General features: G+C 44.7%; 1 protein-coding gene across 19 annotated transcripts in view; it reads right to left on the bottom strand.

The window, feature by feature from the left end:
- ADGRL3 (adhesion G protein-coupled receptor L3) overlaps window positions 1-23,744 on the bottom strand; it is a 907,827-nt gene that overhangs the window by 415,172 nt on the left and 468,911 nt on the right. For all 19 annotated transcript variants that reach the window (XM_048503336.1, XM_048503340.1, XM_048503323.1 and 16 more), the window contains exon 5: window positions 23,601-23,710. In XM_048503336.1, the coding sequence (XP_048359293.1) occupies window positions 23,601-23,710 (110 nt within the window). The remainder of the gene's footprint in view (window positions 1-23,600; window positions 23,711-23,744) is intronic.

Raw genomic sequence — 23,744 nt, 5'->3', positions numbered from 1 at the left:
CAAAAACTGTTCCAGTTTTTCTACATCTTTGTTAATAGTACAGAACACACACCTGGATACAGAGATCGGACTATCACAGAGCACAGTGGACATATTACTTTGTGTGACTTAGATTCTGTGCATCTTTTATTGCAGAGAGGAGCAGCAGTGGCGTAGTGGCTAAGAGCAGTGGCTAAGAGCAGGTGCACTCTGATCTGGAGGAACCGGGTTTGATTCCCCGCTCTGCCGCTTGAGCTGTGGACTGGGTAATTCAGATTAGCCTGTGCACTCCCACACACGCCAGCTGGGTGACCTTGGGCTAGTCACAGCTTTTCAGAGCTCTCTCAGCCCCACCCACCTAACAGGGTGTTTGTTGTGAGAGGGGAAGGGCAAGGAGATTATAAACCCCTTTGAGTCTCCTACAGGAGAGAAAGGGGGGATATAAATCCAAACTCCTCCTCCAGATTTATTGCACACTGAGTTAAGAGGGTTTGGTAAACTGACTTTTGCTCTGCCTGAGCCAATGATATTAAAATGCACGGTGAAAACTGCGTTTTGGACAGGCATGAAGATTTTCTGACCCAACAACAGGGCAAATTATCCTTTCTCTGGGGCAAACTGAGCTCCATGGCACAGACAATTTAATCCTCCTCCTCCTTACTCAATAAACCAGGAAGGAACTCTGCAATGGTACTATGGATCCCTCCTAGCACCTAGAAAATCCAGCCAGTTTTGTGATACAGTGTCAAAAGGAAATCATCAGTCAGTCTGCACCCCTAAAATTCAGTCAATATGTTTCCTCAGCAAAAGAGTAAAGACACTCTTCACATTCAGAATCCCTTTAAATCCCTCAAAGGTGAAGGATATATGGCGAAAGTCAGCGGTTGAGCACATAACAAAGCAGGGAAGGTTTTATCTACATGACAAATTTATAGGTCGCCAATCCAACCGCCACCGATTCCACGCAGATTCGGTTTTTGTTCCGGGGAAACTGAAGATTGGGGCTTAGCGAATCAATCAGAAGATCTGGGCTGGAATTTCCTTTTGCCATCTGATTAATGCTGTCCTTTAAATCCTTTTTTATAGAGAAATCTTTGTAAGCAAGTTTGAGAAGTCTCTATACAGTAGCCGAGAAATTAAATATAAATGAGATTATGGAGTCTGTAAGCACATTAAATGGATTCGAAATTACTCATGCAAGGAAAAAAAAAAAGGAATTGAGATGGGAGTATTTGTTCATATAGGCTGATTAAGGCAGTAAATAAATTCAATAAAACAACTGAGAGGCTGGATCCCAAATGATTGCCTCTTAAACTGCACGTGGGGATTTCCCCCCTAGCAAAAACATTTTAGGGAGTTTTTTAGGAAAATAGTTTCAAAGGGTAGCCATGCTGGTATGCAGTAGAATGACTAGGTTTGAGTCCAGTAGCACCTAAGAGACCAAACAGATTTTGAATGTAACATTCCCTGTAAGCTGCATGGCGGCGCAGACACTGCATTGGTGCCGCACAGATCTGGCAGCCACCAGCAGGGGGAGCTCTTGCAGACAGCTCTGTGCCACTCAGGAACTCTGGAGGAGTTTCCTACCATAGTAAGAGGGACTAGTGTTTGAAGCAGGGGCATAATGCCCATTGGGCAAGGTGGGCAGCTGCCCAGGGCACCACCTTGTGGGGGGCATCAAAATACAGGGTTCGTTTTGGGGTATTTTTAGTAGTTTTCCATTTTTGCCCGCATGGGGCACAGTTTTTAGGCTAGCGGTACCAAAATTTCAGCGTATCATCAGGAAACTGTCCTTATGCTACCCCCCAAGTTTGGTGAGGTTTAGTTCAGGGAGTCCAAAGTTATGGACTCCCAAAGGGGGTGCCCCATCCCCTATTGTTTCCAATGGGAGCTAATAGGAGATGGGGGCTACAGTTTTGAGGGTCCATAACTTTGCCCCCCCCACGAACCAAACTGCACCAAACCTGGGGGGTATCATTAGGGCTGTCTCCTGATGAGACCCTGAAAGTTTTGAGGCTGTGCCTTCAGAAATGTGCCCCCCCTCGCCTGCAACCCCCATTGACAGCAATGCAGAAAACTCAATGCAGGACAAAGATTCTTGGGCAAATTTCTGGGATGTTCCTACAGGGGGTGCATTTTTGGATGTATCACCACCAAAATTTCAGGATATCATCTGGAGACTGTCATGATGGCACCCCCCAAGTTTGGTGCAGTTTGGTTCAGAGGGTCCAAAGTTATGGACCCTCAAAAGGGTAGCCCCCATCTCCTTAGCAAAGAATGGGGGGTGATACACTGCAATTTTGGTGCTGATATGTCTAAAAATGCACCCCCTGCAGGCACCAATGTCCTGGTGCAAAAAAAAAATTGGTCGTGGTGGAGTGGCTGCCCATGGGGGGGGGGCATCCAACTCAGGTTTTGCCCAGGGGTATAGTTTGCCTCGTTACGCCCCTGGTTTGAAGGGCAAGCTTTTGAGAGTCAAAGCTCTCTTTGTTAGATACGACCCTCTGACTCATGCTACTGGACTCGTGGACTCAAAATTAGGGAAATAAAAACTTTTGCTTATGGGAAAGCAAAGCACCAGCACCAGATGTTAGAGGCCTTTGAGAAAAAAATGCTCCTTGATGCTCCATGCTAACTATGCCTCCTTCGTCTTTCATCTCCTATTTGTCCAGAGTTGCCCCCCCTGCCCTGTTGCTAGTAGATAAAATAAAGCAGCGAAGGAGCTCCTTCCCAATGCTGTTGCACACAGCCCAGCTTCTCAAGAGGAGGAGTGAGCAAGCAGCTGGCGGTAACCATCCAGATGGAGAAGATGTATGCCAATGACCTCCCAGCAATAGAGCAAGAAGTGGTAAACACCAATGCTCCCGGCTACCGTCACCTGCTCAGAAGAGAGAGTTAGAAACTGACTGCAGTTGAGAGCAAATGTTATGCCCTCCCTCTGGATAGGGAGGAGAAGCTGTCACTCAGACAGTGAGCGAATAGGAGGACAGTGGGCAGTACAAGTGTCGATGGCTGTTTATAATCTCCACTGATGTGGTATTGGTTGTTTCCTTCCTTGGGGGAAAAAGATGTCACCAGACTGGTGCATGAAGGCTTGGCTTCTGTGCTCACCATGGAATTGACACCATTTTTTAAAAAACATGTTTTGTTTCCTTTTTATTAATTAGTTCATGCAACTCTAATTTGCTGCTTCTAAGCACCAGGAAAGCTGCACATAAAGGCTGAAAATGAATTCATAACACATAAACAAAACCGTAGCTTACTCCGCAAGGGAATACACTTGAAGTTTTCTCTTTGAAATGTTAGGTTTGCTATCTTGGTTTTCTACTTTTATGTAAAATGATGGCGTCCCCTTAGTGTGTACCTTCAGAGGAAACGTGACCTGAAGATAATTTTGTGATAAAACTATTCAATGAGCATGATAAAGCTGGTCTTTATCTGCCCTTCACAGTCTTCTAAATGAACTAGTTTTTCTGTTTTATTTCAGGATCAGCATAGTTAAACTGATTGGTAGTCAGAAGTTGCTACAATATGACGTAGGCTTGCCAGTGGTCTGCTGATGGTAGCCAAAAACCCACCACTACACTCTTTCAATGGAGATGAGGGGAGGAAAATGGGGGATGATATCTCATAACGCGGTGATGTCACATCTGGGGAAGAGCTGGAAGTGACATCATTGAATGATTTTCTAGGAATGATTTTCTAGGAATTCCTACCTCTACCTCAAAAACAACAGAGAAAAAGCTACTTGGAAACATTTTCAGAACCAAAGACAGTGGCGTAACGCCAACGGGCCGGTGTTTGTGTGATGTCCTAGGCGTGCACTAGTGTGGAGGGCGCTGCCATGGCAGGGGTGCAGGGCATGTACATGCCCCGGTCGCAGTTCCCCCTTGCTCTGCCCCTCACCAAAGTGAAGGGGAAACAGCGGGCAACTCCACAGAGAAAATGTTTCATTTCAGCCTCAAAAGGTTCTAAGATTCTTGCAAGGCGTGAGCCTTCCTAGTCAACTGCGAATGTTTGTGGCCAAAATACACAAAAAGGGGTGAGTGAGTTGTAATTCAGAGAGTCTAAAAAACGAGAAGGAATAAAAACGTAATGTCACATAAATAAACTATGTGGCATATTTCACTTTTTCAAAGTCTGCTTTGCAGAATCTTTTGTGAACTGAAATACTCCCTGGAGAAAGAGTCCAGTGAAAGCTAGATACTCTACTAGGATAAAAATGTAAGAAAGCTTTAAAAGAATGAAACATGTTTGGCAATCCACATGCATCAATAATTTTTTTTCTTCCAGTATCAGTTTGAAGTATTGCCTCTTTTTTGAGTCCCCCGCCCCTTGTGGTCTGCAAAATGTCTGTGAATGTTCCTTAAGGGGGAACTAGCTCCCAAAAGGAGAAATCTGAAGGAAAGAAATCAAACCTAAACCTACATGATGCTTGGTTGAAAGGTGGGGAGAGAGGACATGCAGTGACACTTGGGAGTGAGATTTATATCCCCCCTTTCTCTCCTGTAAGGAGATTCAAAGGGACTACAAACTCCTTTCCCTTCCCTACCTCACAACAAACATCCTGTGAGGTAGGTGAGGCTGAGAAAGATCAGAAGAACTGCAATTAGCTCAAGGCAGTGGTGTAGCATCCAAGGGACAGGGGGCATCTTGCCCCGGGTGTGCACCAGTGCGGGTGCGTGGGCGTGGAAGGGGTGCAAGGCACACACATGCCCCAGATGCAGTTCCCCCTCACTATGGCTCTGGCCCAAGGTCACCCAGCTGGCTTGTGTTGGAGTGCACAGACTAATCTGAATCCCCCAGATAAGCTTCCACAGCTCAAGTGGCAGATCAGGGAATCAAACTTGGTTCCTCCAGATTAGAGTACACCTGCTCTTAACCTCCTATGCCACTGCTGCTCCCTAGCAACCGCTACACCCAGCTGCTCCCTAGGGAGACCTAGCAACAGATAAGATTCCGTTGTGGTCACTTGCAAACTTGATTATTGTTTCCTAACCCTTTGGGGAAGTACTTTTGGGGAAACTGATATGGCTGCCAACCTCCAGGTGGTGGCTGGATATCTCCTGGAATTACAACTGATCTCCAGGAGACACTTTGCCTGGAGAAAATGGTCACTTTGGAAAGTGGACTTTATGGCATTGTATCTTACTGTGGTTCTTCCTCTTCCCAAACGCAGCCTTTCACAGGTTCTGTCCCCCAAATTTCCAGGTATTTACCAACTCAGAGTTGGAAACCCAAGGAGCAGTGGAAGAAAAGCAAGGAAAAGCAAGGAGCTTCAGATACAATTAAACACATATACACACAACTTCTGACACTCTAATTAAGAACCATGATCCTGGGGGGAGAAAGTGGTCTTATTAAATTGTTTTCAAACTGCAATTTTGTCTTATTTTCCCATCCGCCATCTCAAACCAAAAAAAAAAGGAATAAAAAATAATCCACAGAAAGGAAAGGTTCCGTCTGCTTTCCAGTGTCTCGGTTCTCTTAAAAGCGCTGTGATTCAATTATCTGCCAATTCACTGGCTCTGAGGTCCAGTGAAAGGAAACACAAACCTCTTGTTTAATGCGTCTGAATGTTCCGCTGACCACTTGTGTGCCGCGATAAAAACTTTATTGGATCCTGATCCCATGTTACCCTTAACATCCCTCGCTTTTATCGATACGTGAGCCAATCTGCCCTTCTGTTGGCAACGGAAAGAATATTTTGAGCAACATCCCTCCCCCCCTCTTTTTTAAAACTCAGCAGCTGCGTGAGCGAGCAAACTAAATCCAGCCAATCTGGTATACAAAGTTTTAAAGCCGATAACTGTTGGGGCCGAACGATAATTCAACACATCCACACATTTATGAGAAGTATTTTTAGCCGAGTAGGTGACTGATATTCGGGTCCTCTGGACTGATGGGCAGTGTCAAGCCAGCAGAGAGTCACCGAGCAATAAACAGGCCACACTCATTGGCAGTTTGTCCACCAGTCCTAGAGCATTTTTATTTCTCACTGTCAAACTGAGGTCAACTTACACTGACCCCATAGAGTAGGGGTCCCACCCTTTTTGAGACTGTGGGCACATTTGGAATTCTGACACAGCCACAGTAACAGAAATGGCTGCCCCAGGAGGTGGAGCCAGTCACAAACTAATTGCCGCAGCTTAACTTCCTTGACGCAGTGAAGATCCCTGTGCTGTGGGGGCTGTACTGTCAAAGCAACATTTTAAAAAAATCTGTACAGCCAATCAAATCTCCAGTAGTCAATCAGAAGCCTTCCTGGCCCAAAGCCCTACCTGGCCACAGCCCACTTCCTAAAAACACTCGGAAGGATTTTCAGAGCAAAAGGTATTGAGTTGGTTTGCTGTTGCCTGCCTATGTGTAGTAACCCTGCACTTCCTTGGTGGTTTCCCATCCAAGAATTAACCCCAGCTGACCTTGCTTAGCTTCTGAGTTCTGATGAGATTGGGCTAGCCTGTTACAGTTAACCTTTCCAGTTGCTTGCCAACTGAGCAAGAGGTTCCACCAGGAGAAGAGAAGAAGAAGAGTTTGGATTTATATCCCCCATTTCTCTCCTGTAGGAGACTCAAGGGGACTTACAATCTCTTTGCCCTTCCCCCCTCACAACAAACACCCTGTGAGGTAGGTGGGGCTGAGAGAGCTCCGAAAAGCTGTGACTTAGCCCGAGGTCACCCAGCTGGCATGCGTGGGAGTGCACAGGCTAAACTGAATTCCCCAGATAAGCCTCCACAGCTCAGGTGGCAGAGCTGGGAATCAAACCCGGTTCCTCCAGATTAGATACACAAGCTCTTAACCTCCTACGTTACTGAAGCTCAAAACTGGTGGAAAAGCTTCTAGGGATGACAGCAAACTGAGCAGTACCAATCCTCCAATGCAGTGTCCAGTCTCGAGGCAATACTCCCAGAGTGCATTTGCAGTTTGTGGGAGGTCACACTGAGGCAATTTATGCATTGGGTTTGAATTTTGGTTATAGACTCATTTTTCCCTCTTCAGCACTCATTCTGCTCTCAGTTTGGCGAACCCGCACCATTGCCAAAAGCTCTTTAAATGCAACTTAATGAAACATTTTTATTTTTAAAAACCCACATTCCAGATAAGGGTCTATCGCTGGAATGGTGAACCCAATGAATGTCTAGACTGGCAAACTCAACAAAATGTGCAACGTTAGAAATACCAACAAAGAAGTGCATCACACAGGCGTAGGCTAAAGTCTCTCAGACAAAGTTATCTCTCTATATTATAATTCATATAAATGCTCATGCACTGGCAAACTAACACTAGACCAGGGGTCTGCAACCTGCGGCTCTCCAGATGTTCATGAACTATATTATATTTACTATATACAGATATAGTATATCTGTATATACTATATATACTATATATACTATATATGTATAGTATATGTATACTATACTCTATATACTATATACTATCTATATATATAAAAATCTAAACGTGTGTTTGTCCCTGATGGTCTCCCTCAGAAGCTGCTGGACAGATCGCCCCCAAATTTTCACAGGACGTTCCTCCCTGTTGCGGGCAGGTAATCGGACCTTCAAATTGCCGAAAGTCCACACCTGAGCCAGGTAAAACGTCTTTTTCCTGACACACCAGGCCATGAAGCTGGCTCTGTTTAACTGTCACCCTTGCCCAAGCCAGGACTGTGCGTGTCAACCAGCCTCATGGACAGTGGGTTATACTAAAAAAACAAGACACCACCATATAATGATGAGCATTGAAAAGGGAAAGAGGGATTCCATTTGACCACCCCAAAAGGCTATGCTGGGGATTACTGGACCTGCATGGACATCTGTGTGGGTTGCGGACTGTGATGAGAAGGACAATTGCCACAGCAACGCAAACTAACACACTAGACCAAAGATGGCACACTGACTCTTAGAGGGTCTTCAATTTACTGTCTTTCACCATGTAACGTAACACACTTCTAAAATGGTAGTGTCCCCTCCTGTATTCTTTTAAGTTTCCTTCTTTCCTCATTTATTACTGACCCATGGGTTGACGTTGCATCATGACACTTACTGGGAAGACAACATTTACAGGGTGGTTTGCCATGGTCTTCCACAATTATCTACACTTTACCCCTGGATACTCATTTTACTGACCTCAGAGGGAGTCAACCTTGAGAAGGCTACCTGAAACTGACTTCCTTGGGGATCAAACTCGGGTTGTGAGCAGAGATTCGACAGCAGTATTGCAACTCACCACTCTGTGCTACAGGACTCTGTCCTGGGGAATGGGCTTTGTGTTATGTTTAGAGCGTTAATCCATCAGCAAACCAAATGCAACACTTTACAGACCTAAACAAGCAAGTTCCAGCACTGAAAAGATCATGCTGCATTAAATACATCGGACTTCATTATGCTAAAGACAGGTTGGACCCTGCAGATCCATTTACGTAGTAGAGGTACTTAACTTTGAAAGAAGGAACCTTCCCCTTACACAAGACATGAAATACTTCTGCTCGCAAATTGGGCCACAGGATTCAACACAGTGTTTGCATTTCCCTTTCTTACCCTATGCATATAAATGGGATATATGTGAAAGCAGTTTGGAATTTACCTAACTCCAGTTCAGACTGGATAGGCATACTTACTTTCTAGAGTGTCCTCGTTTATTAATATTTTTTAATTCAGGTACAAGAAGAGGTAGCAGTCTTGCTCCAAAGACTGGAGATGTTCAGTAAGCAGGACATCAAATTCCATGGCACATTCTGATTTTAGTTCCTAATCAATACCTGCATGCCTTAGCAGACCAGGTGCTCAGGAGCAGCAGCAGCAGAAGGCCCTTGCTTTCCCATCCTGCACGTGAGCTCCCAAAGGCACCTGGTGGGCCACTGCGAATAGCAGAGCGCTGGACTAGATGGACTCTAGTCTGATCCAGAAGGCTAGTTCTTATGAAGAAGTGTTTCCTTTTATTAGTCCTAATTCTTCCCCCCAGCATTTTCAATGAATGCCCCCTGGTTCTAGTATTGTGAGAAAGAGAGAAAAATTTCTCTCTGTCAACATTTTCTACCCCATGCATAATTTTATAGACTTCAATCATATCCCCCCTCAGACGTCTCCTCTCAGACTCTTCTTGTTTGGGGGTGGCTGACTTGGTGAATCGCTGCCTTGACGGGATAATCTAGTAGTTATATACCAGGGGTGGCCAACCTATGGCGATCCAGATGTTCATGGACTACAATTCCCATCAGCCCAGTTGGCCATGCTGGCAGGGGCTGATGGGAATTGTAGTCCATAAACATCTGGAGTGCTGTAGGTTGGTCACCCCGTTTGATGTTTCTGAAAAGCTTGGATGATCTTGCAGCGTTTCCAGTGCTAATTAAGCTGATTTACGTGTTAGAATCATCCTAGGGCCTGTATGGAGGACAGAAAGGACAGGGACTCTTGCCTTAAGAGACTCTTTGTCTAAGACACAGGTGTCAAACTCGCAGCCCTCCAGATGTCATGGACTACAGTTCCCATCATCCCCTGCCAGCATCATGCTGACAGGGGATGATGGGAACTGTAGTCCATGACATCTGGAGGGCCACAAGTTTGACACCTATGGTCTCAGAGCTTTTTGACTGAAATTACTTTGAGGTGGTATTTTAGGCCTAGTGATCCTTCATGGGAATGTACTGACACATCACACAAGACTGATGTTCACCCCCTCTTGGCTCACGTTCATTTCAAGATGATTCCAAGCATGCGGTGACCTGCAATTTCACCACTTTTCTTTCAAATGTCAGAGTGTTATTCTAGCCTGATGCTCCGGGTGGGGAAAAAAAATAGTCGGCAAGGAGAAAGTTGCAAAAATGTAGAAAATAAATGACAAGTAAGTATGAGCAAGGAAGGGCCCGGAGCGGATCGGAGGTGCTGGAGATAAATGAAGTGCTTGAGTTTGGCATCACCGGGCATGACGGAAGAAAAAAAAGAATGGGACAAAATATGATGCCTGGGAAAAATAATAGTTGTCTCCAGAACTAGCTACCTAGAAAGGATGTGACATCTTCTTCCTTGGTGGTTAGAACTTTAGAAAGTTCTACCACAAATGGACCCTTGAGGTATACCTGGGCCAACTCATTAGTTGGCCAACAATATGGCTCCAGATGGGCTCAGCTCTTGGAGACCATCAATCAAATTCTTCCGCCACTGCCACCACTGTCTCTGAAAGTTCCTATTATACCACTGATCATGATGTCCTTCTGGACTGCCTTTCTGGTATGGGACTTGGATACAACATTGTGCAACCACATCTCCCCATATTGCTCATGAAGGAGGTTAGGATCATCTGGAGGTGATCTTCTAGTGTTTCCTGGCTCCAAGGTCATCCGATTAGCCTCAACCAAAGCTGGTGAAACACTCCACCTGGTGGAACCCTTTTCCAGCAGACGTCAGGGCACTGTGGGATTTGGTTCAGTTTTGTAGGACCTGCAAAACAGTGATGTCCCACCAGACATTTGGTTGAGGCAGTTTTGTGTCCAATCCATCTGCTGGCCTCCTGACCTTGGTCGCTTCCTTCCTCATCTCCATGAGTTAATATGGTATGAGGTGATAATGTTTTGTAGGCTGGGTAAGGGTCTTCATGGACAACTAGATTACACTGTCTTTGTAATATATAGTGCCTCGTTTGGGTGGCCCACCTTCTGAGATTAGGCAGGTGGCAGCTTGGGAGAAAGCCAGTGTGGTGTATGGGGTAAGAAGAGGTGGACTCTAATCTGGAGAACCGGGTTTGATTCCTCGCTCCTCCACTTAAGCCATGAACTCTTATTTATTGAACCAGGTTTCTCTCCCCACTCCTACATTTCTGCTGGGTGACCTTGAGCTGGTCACAGTTCTTCAGCGAACATTCTCAGCCCCACCTACCTCACAAAGATGTCTTGTGAGGTATGTGGAGAGGAAGGGAAGGAGTTTAAAAGCCACTTTGAGACTGTATTGTTGATGACTTTCATAGCTGGATTCAACTGGTTGTTGTGGGCTTTCTGGGCTGCATGGCCGTGGTCTGGTAGATCTTGTTCCTAACATTTCGTATGCATTTAGTATGCATTTCGTGTCTGTGACTGGAATCTTCAGAGATGTATCACCTCTGCTGGCTGAAGGAACAGCCTGGTGGCACCACCGCTCAGCCCTGCTCCACCAGGTTGCTCTTTCAGATGGTGGAGCCTCCACCGGCTGAAGGGGAAGACTGGCAGCGCTGCCACCATGCACCCCTTGGCCCGGTCTCTTGGCCTGGCCTTGCCAGGCTGCCCGGGACTGCCACCACAGGAGCAGCCACCAGCTAAGGTAAGTTGAGGGGGGCACCCAGAGCAAGTGTTGCCCCAGGGTGCCGTTTTCCATAGGTTCGCCTCTGCCCTTAGACAATTACTATGCAGGATGCACAGGGACCCAAACCCTGTGAGTCCTGCACTCCCACTGGCTATTGCCACTGGCGGAGCAGTTGCTCCATGGCCTGGCAAAGGTCCCAACCCTTCCCACCTTCCTCAAAGCACCCCTGGCCACGGAGGCCTGGCAGGCACACCCTCACCCACTCCCAACCTCCCTAAACACACACCCTTGTTCCCTCTGCCAATCGCCCTCCTGCCCCTCCCACCCTCCCCCAACTGGCAGATGTAGCCCCACCCCTTCCCACCTTCCCTCAAACATGCTGGGCCTCCCCCCATCCCCTTCCACCCTCCTCCAACTGGCAAACGTGGTCCCTCCCCCTCCCAGCGTCCCTCAAGTGTGCCGGGCTGCAGAGGCCTGGCAAATGCCCCCTTCCCCCACCCCAACCATCTACAGTTAACCCTTCCCACCCTAGCCACACCTTTCAACCCTCTGCCCACCCAAAGCCACTCCTCTCCCCCTCCCCCCATTCTCAGCTTCCCACCTACTCTAGGGACCCTAGGGCTGACAGAACCCACCCTTTTGGTGAAGTATGGTTCAGGGGGTCCAATGCTATGGGCTCCCAAAAAGTAGCCCCCATCTCCCATTAGATACCATTGGAAACATGGGCTTCCTTCACTTGCATGCCCATAAAACTGGATCTCTCTCAACCAAACTTGAACAAAATTGGATGGTTCCTGTAAGGAGAGTCAGCAGCAGCTGAGTGGCAAATTTAGCACCTCTATCTGACTACAAACACCCCCACCAAATAATATTGTCTTGATCTGCCTTGATCTCAGATTGCAAATGCCTTAGCTGACCAGGTGCTCAGGAGCAGCAGCAGCAGCAGGCCATTGCTTTCACCTCCTGCATGTGAGCTCCCAAAGGCACCTGGTGGGCCACTGCGAGTAGTAGAGTGCTGGACTAGATGGACTCTGGTCTGATCCAGCAGGCCAGTTCTTATGTTCTTATGTTCTTATTGTTGTCAACACTTACAGAACTGGGAGGTTTAGAGAACTGGTTGGTGTTAAGAGGTATATGGGAAAAGATAAACTTCTCAAGGATTACAGGTGAATGTATAATGCAGAAATATGTAATTAAATATGATAAGATGGCAGGAAGAATTCTGGGGGATATATATAAATTCATGGTTGATGATAAAGAATTTATAGTAAGAGCCATCTCGGATAAATGGAAACAAGATGGGGTAAAAGATAAAGAAACTATCCAAAAAATAATAGATAATATAAACAAGATAAACATTGAGAAGTATGCAGAATTGGAGAAAAAATTAATGTTAAAATGGTACAGAACCCCGAAACAATTGACATATATGATAAAAGGACTCAGTCCAAAGTGCTGGCATTGTGGGGATAAAAATGCTGTATATCTTCATATGTGGATGGAATGTGAAGAAAACAAATGTGGAAACTTCTCTTGCCGTATATAGAAAAATATGTAAAAGTACGATAAAGGATAAATGTAGACCTATTACTTCTAGGAATAATTGATAATAAAGAAATAGAACAAAGACAGAGGTCATTGTTTAAAATAATGATAAGAGCAGTTCATGCTGTAATAGCGTTGGGATGGAAAGATAAAATATGGACAATACAGAAATGGCTGGAGTATGTATGAGAACAAATGCAGTTAGAAATACTTGGAATAATGTCAAGAAACCAGATATGGCAAGAAAAACAAATGGACATGATGATGATTTGGACGGAATTTACAGACTGGTTGATTGAAGTTGGAATTACAGAAGATAAATGGAAAAGAAGAGTTGAAAGAATGAACCTCCTGCTGCACATTTAAAGAAGAGAAATATGGATGGAGGGAGGGAAAAAAGGGGGTAAAATGATATTAAGGACGTAATAAAAGGTTGTAAAATACATGTAAACATATCGATCCAAAATATCAATAAAAATCCTTTTAAAAATACAAACACCCCCACCATAGCCCCCCCCCAAAAAAAATCACCAGCACAACGCAATTGGAAAGAAAGGGTTTAATTTTTCTAGCAAACCATAGTTCATCCTTAAGTCTAGCTGTCTAACTGTACAAATTATGATTCCCACCCCCCCTTGCAAAGGAAGTATTTAATGGAATCATTGGGTGAAAGAGAATTAAGGAAGGGGTACAGAAGAGGGAACATGCCTGCCAAGGAATCCCTCCAAAACTCGCTTGTGCAAGAACAAGTTATAAGTCGTGGTTACTTCTTAAACAATCCCATGTGTGAGGCAGTATTACTTGAATATCTGTAGCCTGAGGTGTCTGTCAGTAGAGATATTTTTCATAGCATCTTTACACAATCAACAATTTCCTGGGAAAAGCTAAAGATCACCTGGAATACCTTTCAAATAATCCTTGAACGTGACCTACAGTAGCCCGAATACCACAGAAATAATCAACTGAAAACGTTGCTCTGAATAATGTTGCTATTATGACCGTCTTCCTCAACGGATTACACTGACAGAGGTGATTGTGGAAATTAGCGATTACCTCTGGAATTCAAATCAAATCAAATTTAATGAGTACGGCCTTAGACCAGCAGTATAAATATAATACATAAAAATGGAAAGCAGATTACCTCTGGATTTATCTTACATGGGTCACTTTAGATGTATTGCCTTCATTGGATACTCTATTAATTGGATTATGTTTCCTCCCTGATTTATAGACCTGACAGAAAGACTCAAGTATATGACTATATAATGATAGGTGCTAATATTATCTTAATTACTTGTTAGATAAATAACTTTACTTGACATTGATTGGCATTAATCAAATTTTTATGGGTATGAGAATAGTAGAATCATCTCATAAAGTTTAATTCTGAATCCAAATCTCATATCGCATGATATATTGGTTATATTTTGGCAGATATTTTATAGAACATACTTTTAAAATAATTTTGCAATGTATAAACATACTGCTTGAGGTATAGAAAAACAATATGTAAATATTTCCATTAAAACACACATACATTACATATACATACACACACACATACACACAATCACTTCGCTTCTTAGAAATGAAAGTATGGATGACTGCGAATATATTGTTCTGCTCCAACATGAATATATTGTTCTAATCCAGGTTGTCCATTTTGCAGAATGGAATTCATGCATGCAAATTCATAAGAACATAAGATCAGACCAGAGTCCATCTAGTCCAGCACTCTGTTACTTGCAGTTGCCCACCAGATACCTTTGGGAGCTCACATGCAGGATGTGAAAGCAATGGCCTTCTGCTGCTGCTGCTCCTGAGCACCTGGTCTGCTAAGGCATTTGCAATCTCAGATCAAGGAGGGTCAAGATTGGTAGCCATGGATTGACTTCTTCTCCATAAATCTATACAAGCCCATTTTAAAGCTATCCAGGTTAGTGGCCATCACCACCTCCCGTGGCAGCATATTCCAAACACCAATCACACATCGCGTGAAGAAATGTTTCCTTTTATTAATCCTAATTCTGCCCCCCAGCATTTTCAGTATATGCCCCCTGGTTCTAGTATTGTGAGAAGGAGAGAAAAATTTCTCTCTGTCGACATTTTCTACCCCATGCATAATTTTATAGACTTCAATCATATCCCCCCTCAGATGTCTCCTCTCATTCCTTCACAAAATGGAATTCATGCCATTTTATATACAGCATATTTTCAGTGGGGGAGCATGCACTCGAAACACATTTAGATAGGTGTCCAAGTGGGCACTGTGTATTCAGAGAAATTCTCAGTGACTCTGAAAAGATGTCAAAGGAAGAATATTTTATTTGTTTATTTCCTGTGTTTCTCCCCAATGGGAATCCAAAGCAGCTTACATTATTCCCATTTCATCCTCACCACAACTCTGTGATATAGGTTAGGTTGACAACATATGATTCACCCGAAGTCACCTGCAAGTGTCCATAGCAGAATGGAGTGTTAAAACTTGAGTTTCTCAGACCCTAAGCAGACATTTCAATCAGTGCACCACACTGGCTTTTTCGGACTTTAATAGCTAGTATTGTTCTCCTCACGCTTGAAACCCACCTTCCTAAAATCAGCTGCCATTCCAAAGACCTCTACTCACCTACCATATCAAGTCCCAAGAGGTTGCAAAGACTCCTATCCCAACAAGAACACTGATGCTGAGAATCAAGAATTAAATTTCTAGCTAATCTAAGGGGAGGGGAGTGAGAATTAAATTTCTAGCTAATCTAAGGCCCTTTCTGCACGGGCGCTTAGTGGGGGTGTGTCGGCATAGTTCATGCCGACGCACCCCCTTGGACCATTCACATTGGCGGTCCCGCTGGACTACACAGAGTAGTCTGGCCAGTAAAGTAGCAGTCTGCCATTTTATCAGCAACATATCCTCCTCCAAAGATGTGTGTGTAAGTGCCATCAAGTCGCTCTTAACTTATAGTGACCCTATCAATCACTCCTCTAAAATGTCCTATCATTAAACAGCCTTGCTCAGATCTTGCAAACTGAGGCCAACGGCTTCCTTGATAGAGTCATATTCTAATATTTGAAGGGATGTCATGTCGAAGATGGAGCAAGCTTGTTTTCTGCTTCTCCAGAGACTAAGACAAGGAGTAATGGATTCAAAGAGATTCCACCCAAACATGAGGAAGGACTATCCGACAGTAAGGGCTGTTCAACAGCCTCAGAGTGTGGTGGAGTTTTCATCTTTGGATGTTTTTAAACAGAGGCTGGATGGCCATCTGTCAAGGGTGCTTTGATTGTGTATTCCTGCCTGGCAAGGGGTTGGATATAATGGTACTTGTGGTCTCTTCCAACTCTATGGTTCTATGTTGGGTCTTCCTCTTTCCCTGCTTTTCAGCTTCACCTAGAATTCCTGTCTTTTCCAGTGACTTCTGTCTTCTCATAATGTGACCAAAGTACAATAATCTCAGATATCTGAGACATTTCAAATAGCTGTGACCAGTGGTGGGATCCCAAAATTTTAGTAACGGGTTCCCATGGTGGTGGGATTCAAACTGTGGCGTAGCGCCAATGGGGCTGGGCGGGGCACGACGGGGGCGTGGCCGGGCATTCTGGGGGTGGGGCATTCCTGGGCAGTGCTGTGGCAAGGACGCAGCCGCTGCGCCGGTCATTGGGCGGGAAACAAATGCAAGCAGGAGCAGGTTGCCACGCACGCCGGTGCACCTCCTGCTAGATTGCTTCAAGTTCTGCACGCTACTGCTGAGAGGAGGGGCGTAACTAAGACAAAAACCACGTGGCAAAATCACCAATTAGTAACCCTCTCTCGGCACACACCTAGTAACCTACTCTCGGGAACCTGTGAGAACCTGCTGGATCCCACCTCTGACTGTGACTAATTATCAACATGGCTAACCTATACTAGGGCAGTTCCATTGCCTGGAGGCCTCCCAGAATTACAACTGACCTCCAGATGACAGAGTGGCCTCTATGTTACTAGAAAATGGCCACCTTGGAGGGTGGCCTCCATTTTATTATAAGCTGCTGAGCTCCCCCCACCCCATCCCTCAGCTCCATGCCAAAATCTCCAGCTGTTTTCTAATCTGGAGTTGGGAACCTCGTACCACTTCAGACTTCAGGGGGAGTTTCGTCACACAATATATATCTCCACATAACAACAACAAAACATCATGTCCAGACAAAGGTTCTTTCCACTGCCACACTCGTTTTTTATTGCACCGTATTTTGTACAGAGGTGCACTCCATCACACAAACCTCCACCTGCAGTGTGAAGCAGAACAGGCCAGGAACAGGTTTACTGCTCCAGTGATTACCAGGCCAAAGACAGACATCTCCGCTTTATGGGAAAGATGCATATGCCTTGAACAACCAGAGGATATTTTCACTTGACATAAAAACAGCCCACCAGATATCTTTGTGGTGATTTGTGACCCGTAAGAGTACTTTCCTCAGAATAAATATGAGACCTAAACTACCCACAGCCTATCATCTCGCTCCAGGGGCAGCTGGTTTCATAGGGAACAAAATCAGCCCAGAAACGCTCGGTGTCTTTCGCAATGCGAGGAAATATGGGAAGCAGGATTAAACGGCTCATCACTTTCCCTCAGCAGCTGTCACATCTGAGATAACATCCATTCATTCTCCTATGGTCGGAACATCTAACACAACCACACTGGGTTTCGGGAAAGCAAACTTCTCAAAAATGAGGACAGTAGTCAAAAAGGAAGCTAAAAGGGGGAAGGGGAGAGGGTGCTTGGAAATCATTTAAATGCACAATCGTTTAAATTTGCAATAATGAAGAAGTTGGTTTTTATGCCCCACTTTTCTCTACCTTAAAGGCGTCTCAAAGCAGCTTCCAATCACCTTCCCTTCCCCTCTCCACAACAGACAGCTTGTGAGATTTCTGGGGCTGGGGGCGATTCCACACACGAGTAAAATAGGTTCGACCCAGTTCCCTGAGAAGGGTACTAACCTAGGTTGAAGCCATTGTTGTTCCCCACTGCAACCAGCTTGATCCCAGCTCAGAGGGCGGAATCATCCTGTGCCTCTTCGCCGCTCCGTTCCAATTGGCTACTGTTCTACGACCATGTTCCATCTATCCCCACACACGTTATTTTAAAAACTGCCATAGGAATGGAGGGACGAAGGTGGCGTTTTTTGATTGGCCAGCTGTATGCATGCCCGAAACACTCAGCTGTGATTGGCTGAATGGGGGACTCCTGGCACCAGAGATTCTGCACTTTACTGGAATCGAGCTGAGTTTGAGCGTGGTTTCCTGAAAAAGTAGTAGTTCCCAACTGGAGTCGGAAATTTGACAGTTACACGGGGCGAAGCTGGTACAAAACCACATTGATCTCAGTGGTTGTGCAGAGCACTTAGGTCGAACGCAGCTCGACCTTAGGTTGATAACGGAAGTGCGGAATCAACCTGGGAGAGTTTGGAGAGAACTATGACTGCTCCAAGGTCACCCAGCAAGCTTCATTCATGGGAGTGGGGAATCGACCCCGGTTCTCCAGATTACACCACACTGGCTCTGAGATAACACCCATTCGTTCTCGTATGGCCTAAACATTCAACACAACCCCACTTGATTTCAGGAAAGACTCTTGGCAGAGTTCAAGAAGACATACTGAGTTAAAGAGGCCAATTCAGCAAAGGAACACAGCTCAGCATCAGAATATGCACAAAAAAGAAGGCCTGGAGTTCTGGTTAAGATCAGTGGTGGGATCCAAAAATTTTAGTAATGGGTTCCCATGGTGGTGGGATTCAAACTGTGGCGTAGCGCCAATGGGGCTGGGCAGGGTGCAATGAGGGCGTGGCCGGGCATTCCTGGGGCAGGACATTCCTGGGCGGGGCTATGACAAGGACGAAGCCACTGCGCCGGTCCTTGGGCGGGAAACGAATGCACGCAGGCACAGGCTGCCATGCACGCTGGTGCACCTCCTGCTAGACTGCTTCAAGTTCTGCGCGCTACTGCTGAGAGGAGGGGCCTAACTAAGGCAAAAATCACGTGGCAAAATCACCAATTAGTAACCCCCTCTCGGCACACACAAATAATTAGTAACCTACTCTCGGGAACCTGTGAGAACCTGCTGGATCCCATCTCTGGTTAAGATTGGCAATAAAACCTCCAGGAAAAATCTGGTGGCTAATGGCCTGACCCCCCCTCCCCCCCTCCGAGGTCACCCTAGCCCCCAGCAAGTGGAACTCGATTTACACATGGCGGATCCACATGAGAGGGTAGGGAGCTAGTAATCAGTGTCATGTTCTGGGCAGGCGCAAGTCATCGCTGCAACCCAGTGACCCCATCACCACACGAGACAGACAGAAACAACCACTACCACAAATGGACTACTCTTACATATTCTTTCTGCTTTTCCTTCTCCCTCTGTTGAAGTGGAATGGCAATGGTGTAGGACCAAGAGGGAGGGGGCGTGACACACCGGGTGCGCGCCGGTACGGGGGCGTGGCAGGGTGTGTGGTGGAGACATTCCAGGGCATGATGGGGTGGGCAGGGCATGGCAGGGGCGCAAGGCGCACATGTGCCCTGGGCGCAGATGCCCCTCGCCACAGCTCTGATTAATGGTCTACCTTTATCTAAGATAGCTTCCCATGTAGATGCTCTTCCTCTCCATACAAGGAGTCCTTGTGAAAACATGAACTAACCCAACAGCGCCTGCACCTATTTCCATCCCTGTACAGATAAAAGTACTTTGGGAGGCAAAACAACAACAACAACTTGGTGTGTTGTCACGTTTCATTTCTTTTTATAGCGTCAGAGAATTTGTCACCAACAGTGTAAAGAGCTTTGCCTGTTATGAAAACGAAAGAGAGTGACATGTTTATTTCCTACAATCTGACTCTTCTATTAAACACGCAGCACTAGGGGAAAGCTTTTTTTGAAAAAGGACCTGAATATTAAAGGGACTTGAAGGAATGCCATCCGTTTAGAGCCTTCCAATTTACTAACAAACGTCACAGGCTGATTTCTCGTCATTTGAATCCCCATTCATGTTTGAAAATGCATGAGAGTGCACTGGCATGCTTAAATGTTGGATGGATCCCATAGATCAACTGCTAGTGGAAATATTTTCTTCCAGGTGCAGGTGACTTCCTGATATAAGATGCTGAGCTTCTTGCCTCAGGAAGAGGTTCCACTCAGCAAAAGAAAACGTATCCGCTAGTGAAACAGTGAATCCAACCTATTGTTTTGAAATTCCACTGAGTTTTGACAATAGGTATAATACAGTGACAATAACACTCTGCGTTCACATGTGTAAGTGAAGTTACAGCCTTGCTATTACATTGAGCTCAAGTTGCAGCCAATTTATGGCAAACCCGTAAGGTTTTCAAGTTATTAAGCAGAGGTGGTTTCCTCTGCATAGTCTTCCTTGATGGCCTCTCTTCCAAATACTGACCCTGCTTAGCTTCCAAGATCTGATGAGACTGGGGAACTCACTCACTCACTCACTCACTCACTCACTCACTCACTCACTCACTCACTCACTCACTCACTCACTCACTCACTCACTCACTCACTCACTCACTCACTCACTCACTCACTCACTCACTCACTCACTCACTCACTCACTCACTCACTCACTCACTCACTCACTCACTCACTCACTCACTCGCCTTTATTGGCATGAAAGAAAAACAGAATATAGACATCAATACAAATAAATAGTGAAAAAATTAAAATAATAACTATAAAGAAATAAAATCATAGTTTGCATAATTTCCAATAAGAAAGTTTGCTGCCGAATGAGAAAAAACAGAATCTGGGTTATCTAAAAGCAATAATAATCTAGACAGCTCTGTAAGCTCCGATTGAAACAAGGGAGTAAGATTCCAATATCTAACTCTAATTCCTGTAAACCTAGAGCAGTGTAGCAATTGATGGCTAAGGTGTCGACTTGTCCTATATTACAGGAGCATAATCTGTCAGACTTTTCTAATTTATTGAACCTCGTCTGGAGAAGGGCAGAAGGAAAAACATTAAATCTTACAAGTATGAGAGTTTGTCTTAAACCTGGGTTAGTTAAAAAGCATAGATAATGAGCCATCTGTCCCTGATCAAATGAGATGGAGAAATGTAAGGGTGAACAGGTTTTCATAGCTGCTGTGTATAAATTAGAAAATTCCCTGTCCAATAATCGGGCCCTGTCCAGTAATCGAGTTTAAAGGCTTCTGAATAGGATAAAGAATACAGTGAATCGATAGGGAGTCCGACAGACTCAATTTTTTTTCAATCAGCATCCAAAACCTAAAAGCCCTGATCCAAGCCTTTGATTACAAAGAAATTTGGCCAAGCTCCAGACAAAGGGAAGCAAAGGGGATACGATTAGGGAGTCCCATGATCAAGTGGAAAAATTTAGATTGAAGAGAATTCAGAGAATGATGAACAGCTTGAATCCAAATTGGGACACAATAAAATAGTTGGGATTCAATTTTTGCATTAAAGACTTTTAGAGCTGCGGGTACGAAGGAGTGGCCTTTGCTGTACAAAACCCGAATGATTGTGGAGGTGCTATTGGAAGACCTTGTTATTGATGCCTTTCTTTGGGGCACCCATGAGAGATTGTAAGAGAATAGGAGACCAAGGTACTTAAAATAGTTCACCTACTCAACTGGGGTGCTGTTTATTTTACATTTATATTTCCTTCAGTGTCTGGCAAAGACTGGTACCTTGGTTTTCCCATAGTTGATAGTCAATCTATTAGAATCGCAATAGCCCACAAAACAAGGCCAACTCTAGAATGAGAGAGGAGAACCATGTCATCTGCCTATAGCAGAATTGGGACATGTGTTGAAGACAATTTGGGGGCGTAGCTTTAATTGCAGAGAGGACTGAGTGGATGTTATTAAGACAAATATTAAATAGAGTGGGTGCAAGAATGCAATCTGTTTGACCCCTTTGAAGGTGGAGGTGGGATCCACCTTCAAGGGAGTATTTGACATGACAACTGGTTCTTATTAGGTAGAGAAGTCTATTATCGATACCCAGGGCAGCAAGCTTAGTCCAGAATAAAGCTCTTGGAATGGTGTCAAAAGCCACCTTTAAATCAATAAAAGCAACATAGAGTTTATTATTTGGGCTACTCTAGTATTTGCTTGCTAGATGGTATAAAACCAGGGTGTGATCAAGCATTGATTTCCCTTTTGTAAAACCAATTTGTTCAGCCCCCAAAATACGAGAATGTATTGCCCAAGTTTGAAGCTTCCCTAGTAGCAGCTTGGCGTAAAGTTTCCCAATAACCAACAGAATAGGGCGAAAATTCACTAGGTTGGTAGGATCCCCCTTTTTGTAAATGGGAACCACCACTACAGTCAACCAGGAATTGTGAATAAGACCGGAATTGTGTTAATTTGTGTGAACAGAGGGGCCAAAAGAGGAGCCCACCAATTATATGTGACTTCAAGATCTCTGGAATAATGAAATCAGGGACAGGGGCTTCCCCTCCCTTGGGCTTGGGGTATACTGTACCATTCCACATTCCAGCATTTATAAAGCCCAGTTTAATGTTCTCAACCCTTCATGTAAGTATAGTTCAGATGAATCTACCTAGTCCAGAATCTTTTCCACTGTAGCCATCTCTTACCTTGTTTTATTACATTTATATCCCACCCATTCCCAGCCAAGGTCGGGTTCAGAGTTGCTTACAACAAAATTAAAACACAGCATCAAAAGTACAAAATAATTTAACATTAAAACAAAATATCTATGCTGATGCACTACTTATTATAATCCTTGCCTGAAAATTCAATCTAAACATTCAATCTTGGAGCTTCTTGGAAGACCGTAAACAAAGCCTTAACAAAATAGTTGTCCCCTTCTTGTGAGTCTTTCCCCCAACAACAGTTATTCATTGCCTTTAAATGCAGAGGTTCCCTTTAGTGATCAAAGCTAATAGCTAATCTTCTTTGAATTCATCGAACCCTTATTAATGCCATCTATGCCACCACCCACTGCCACACCTATTAGCAGTTTGAGAACATACATTATTATGGTTATAAACACTGTGAAATTTGGGCACATACAAATTACAGAGAGGAGGCTAAGAAAGAAAGAGGGCTCCCAAAATCCCTCTCCCTGAAGTGCAGTGGTTTTCAAGATCTGGGATGCACCTTTAATCCTAGGTAGTTGTATGGAGCCCACTGAGTTTAAACCATACGACATGAAGTCATGTGGAATATTAGCCACACACCAGGAAGAGAGAGAACGAGAGTTATGACCTCAGTGACATCATTAGTACCCCAGTCAACAACAACCAAGGACAAGAAACACAACCAAAGTACCAGAAGGCTACCATAACGAGGAACAAGTCTAGGGGTCAGAACCATGGAGGAATGTTCTTCGTCTCACTGAAGTGGTTCTACTGCTGTCCTCAGCAAGAGTCAAGAGAAGGGGCATCCTTGCTCTATACATGCAGATTATCAGCAGGTTCTTCTAAAAATTAGCCCTCCAAAATGTGGGTGGGTGGGTTATATTCTAATGTGGCTTGTAATCCAGCAGGTAGGGTTTTACAACCATGGTGACCTAACTCAGGAAATAAAGGCCACTGTCCTAGAGAATTCCTAACTAAGGTGAGATTCAATTAATGGATTTCCCAGTCGACTGCTCACATTCTTCATTCGCATTCAAACTCTGCCACACCGCATCATTTCTCAAACAGTTACACGAAAACCAAATGTTCTTTCAAGCAGAAGTTCTTGCTTTACAGTATAAGCACAAGCTCCATCATAACTGAAGGAATAGTTTTAAAAAAATAAGGTGGAAAGAGCAGAGAATAATATACTTACTGTAAGGGACACATTCATACTGCACTTCCAGGTACTTGTATGTTCCTGGACAAGGGTCCGGAAAGACATCCGGGCCAGCGACCACTGCACATTGCGTCCGATTGCTGCACCTGAAAGTCAACCAAGAAGAATCTGAGTCAAAAT

The sequence above is a fragment of the Sphaerodactylus townsendi genome, linkage group LG07, assembly GCF_021028975.2.
Source record: "Sphaerodactylus townsendi isolate TG3544 linkage group LG07, MPM_Stown_v2.3, whole genome shotgun sequence".
NCBI lineage: Eukaryota > Metazoa > Chordata > Lepidosauria > Squamata > Sphaerodactylidae > Sphaerodactylus > Sphaerodactylus townsendi.
The sequence above is the reverse complement of the archived record's forward strand: the minus strand, read 5'-3'. Positions and strand labels throughout refer to the sequence as shown.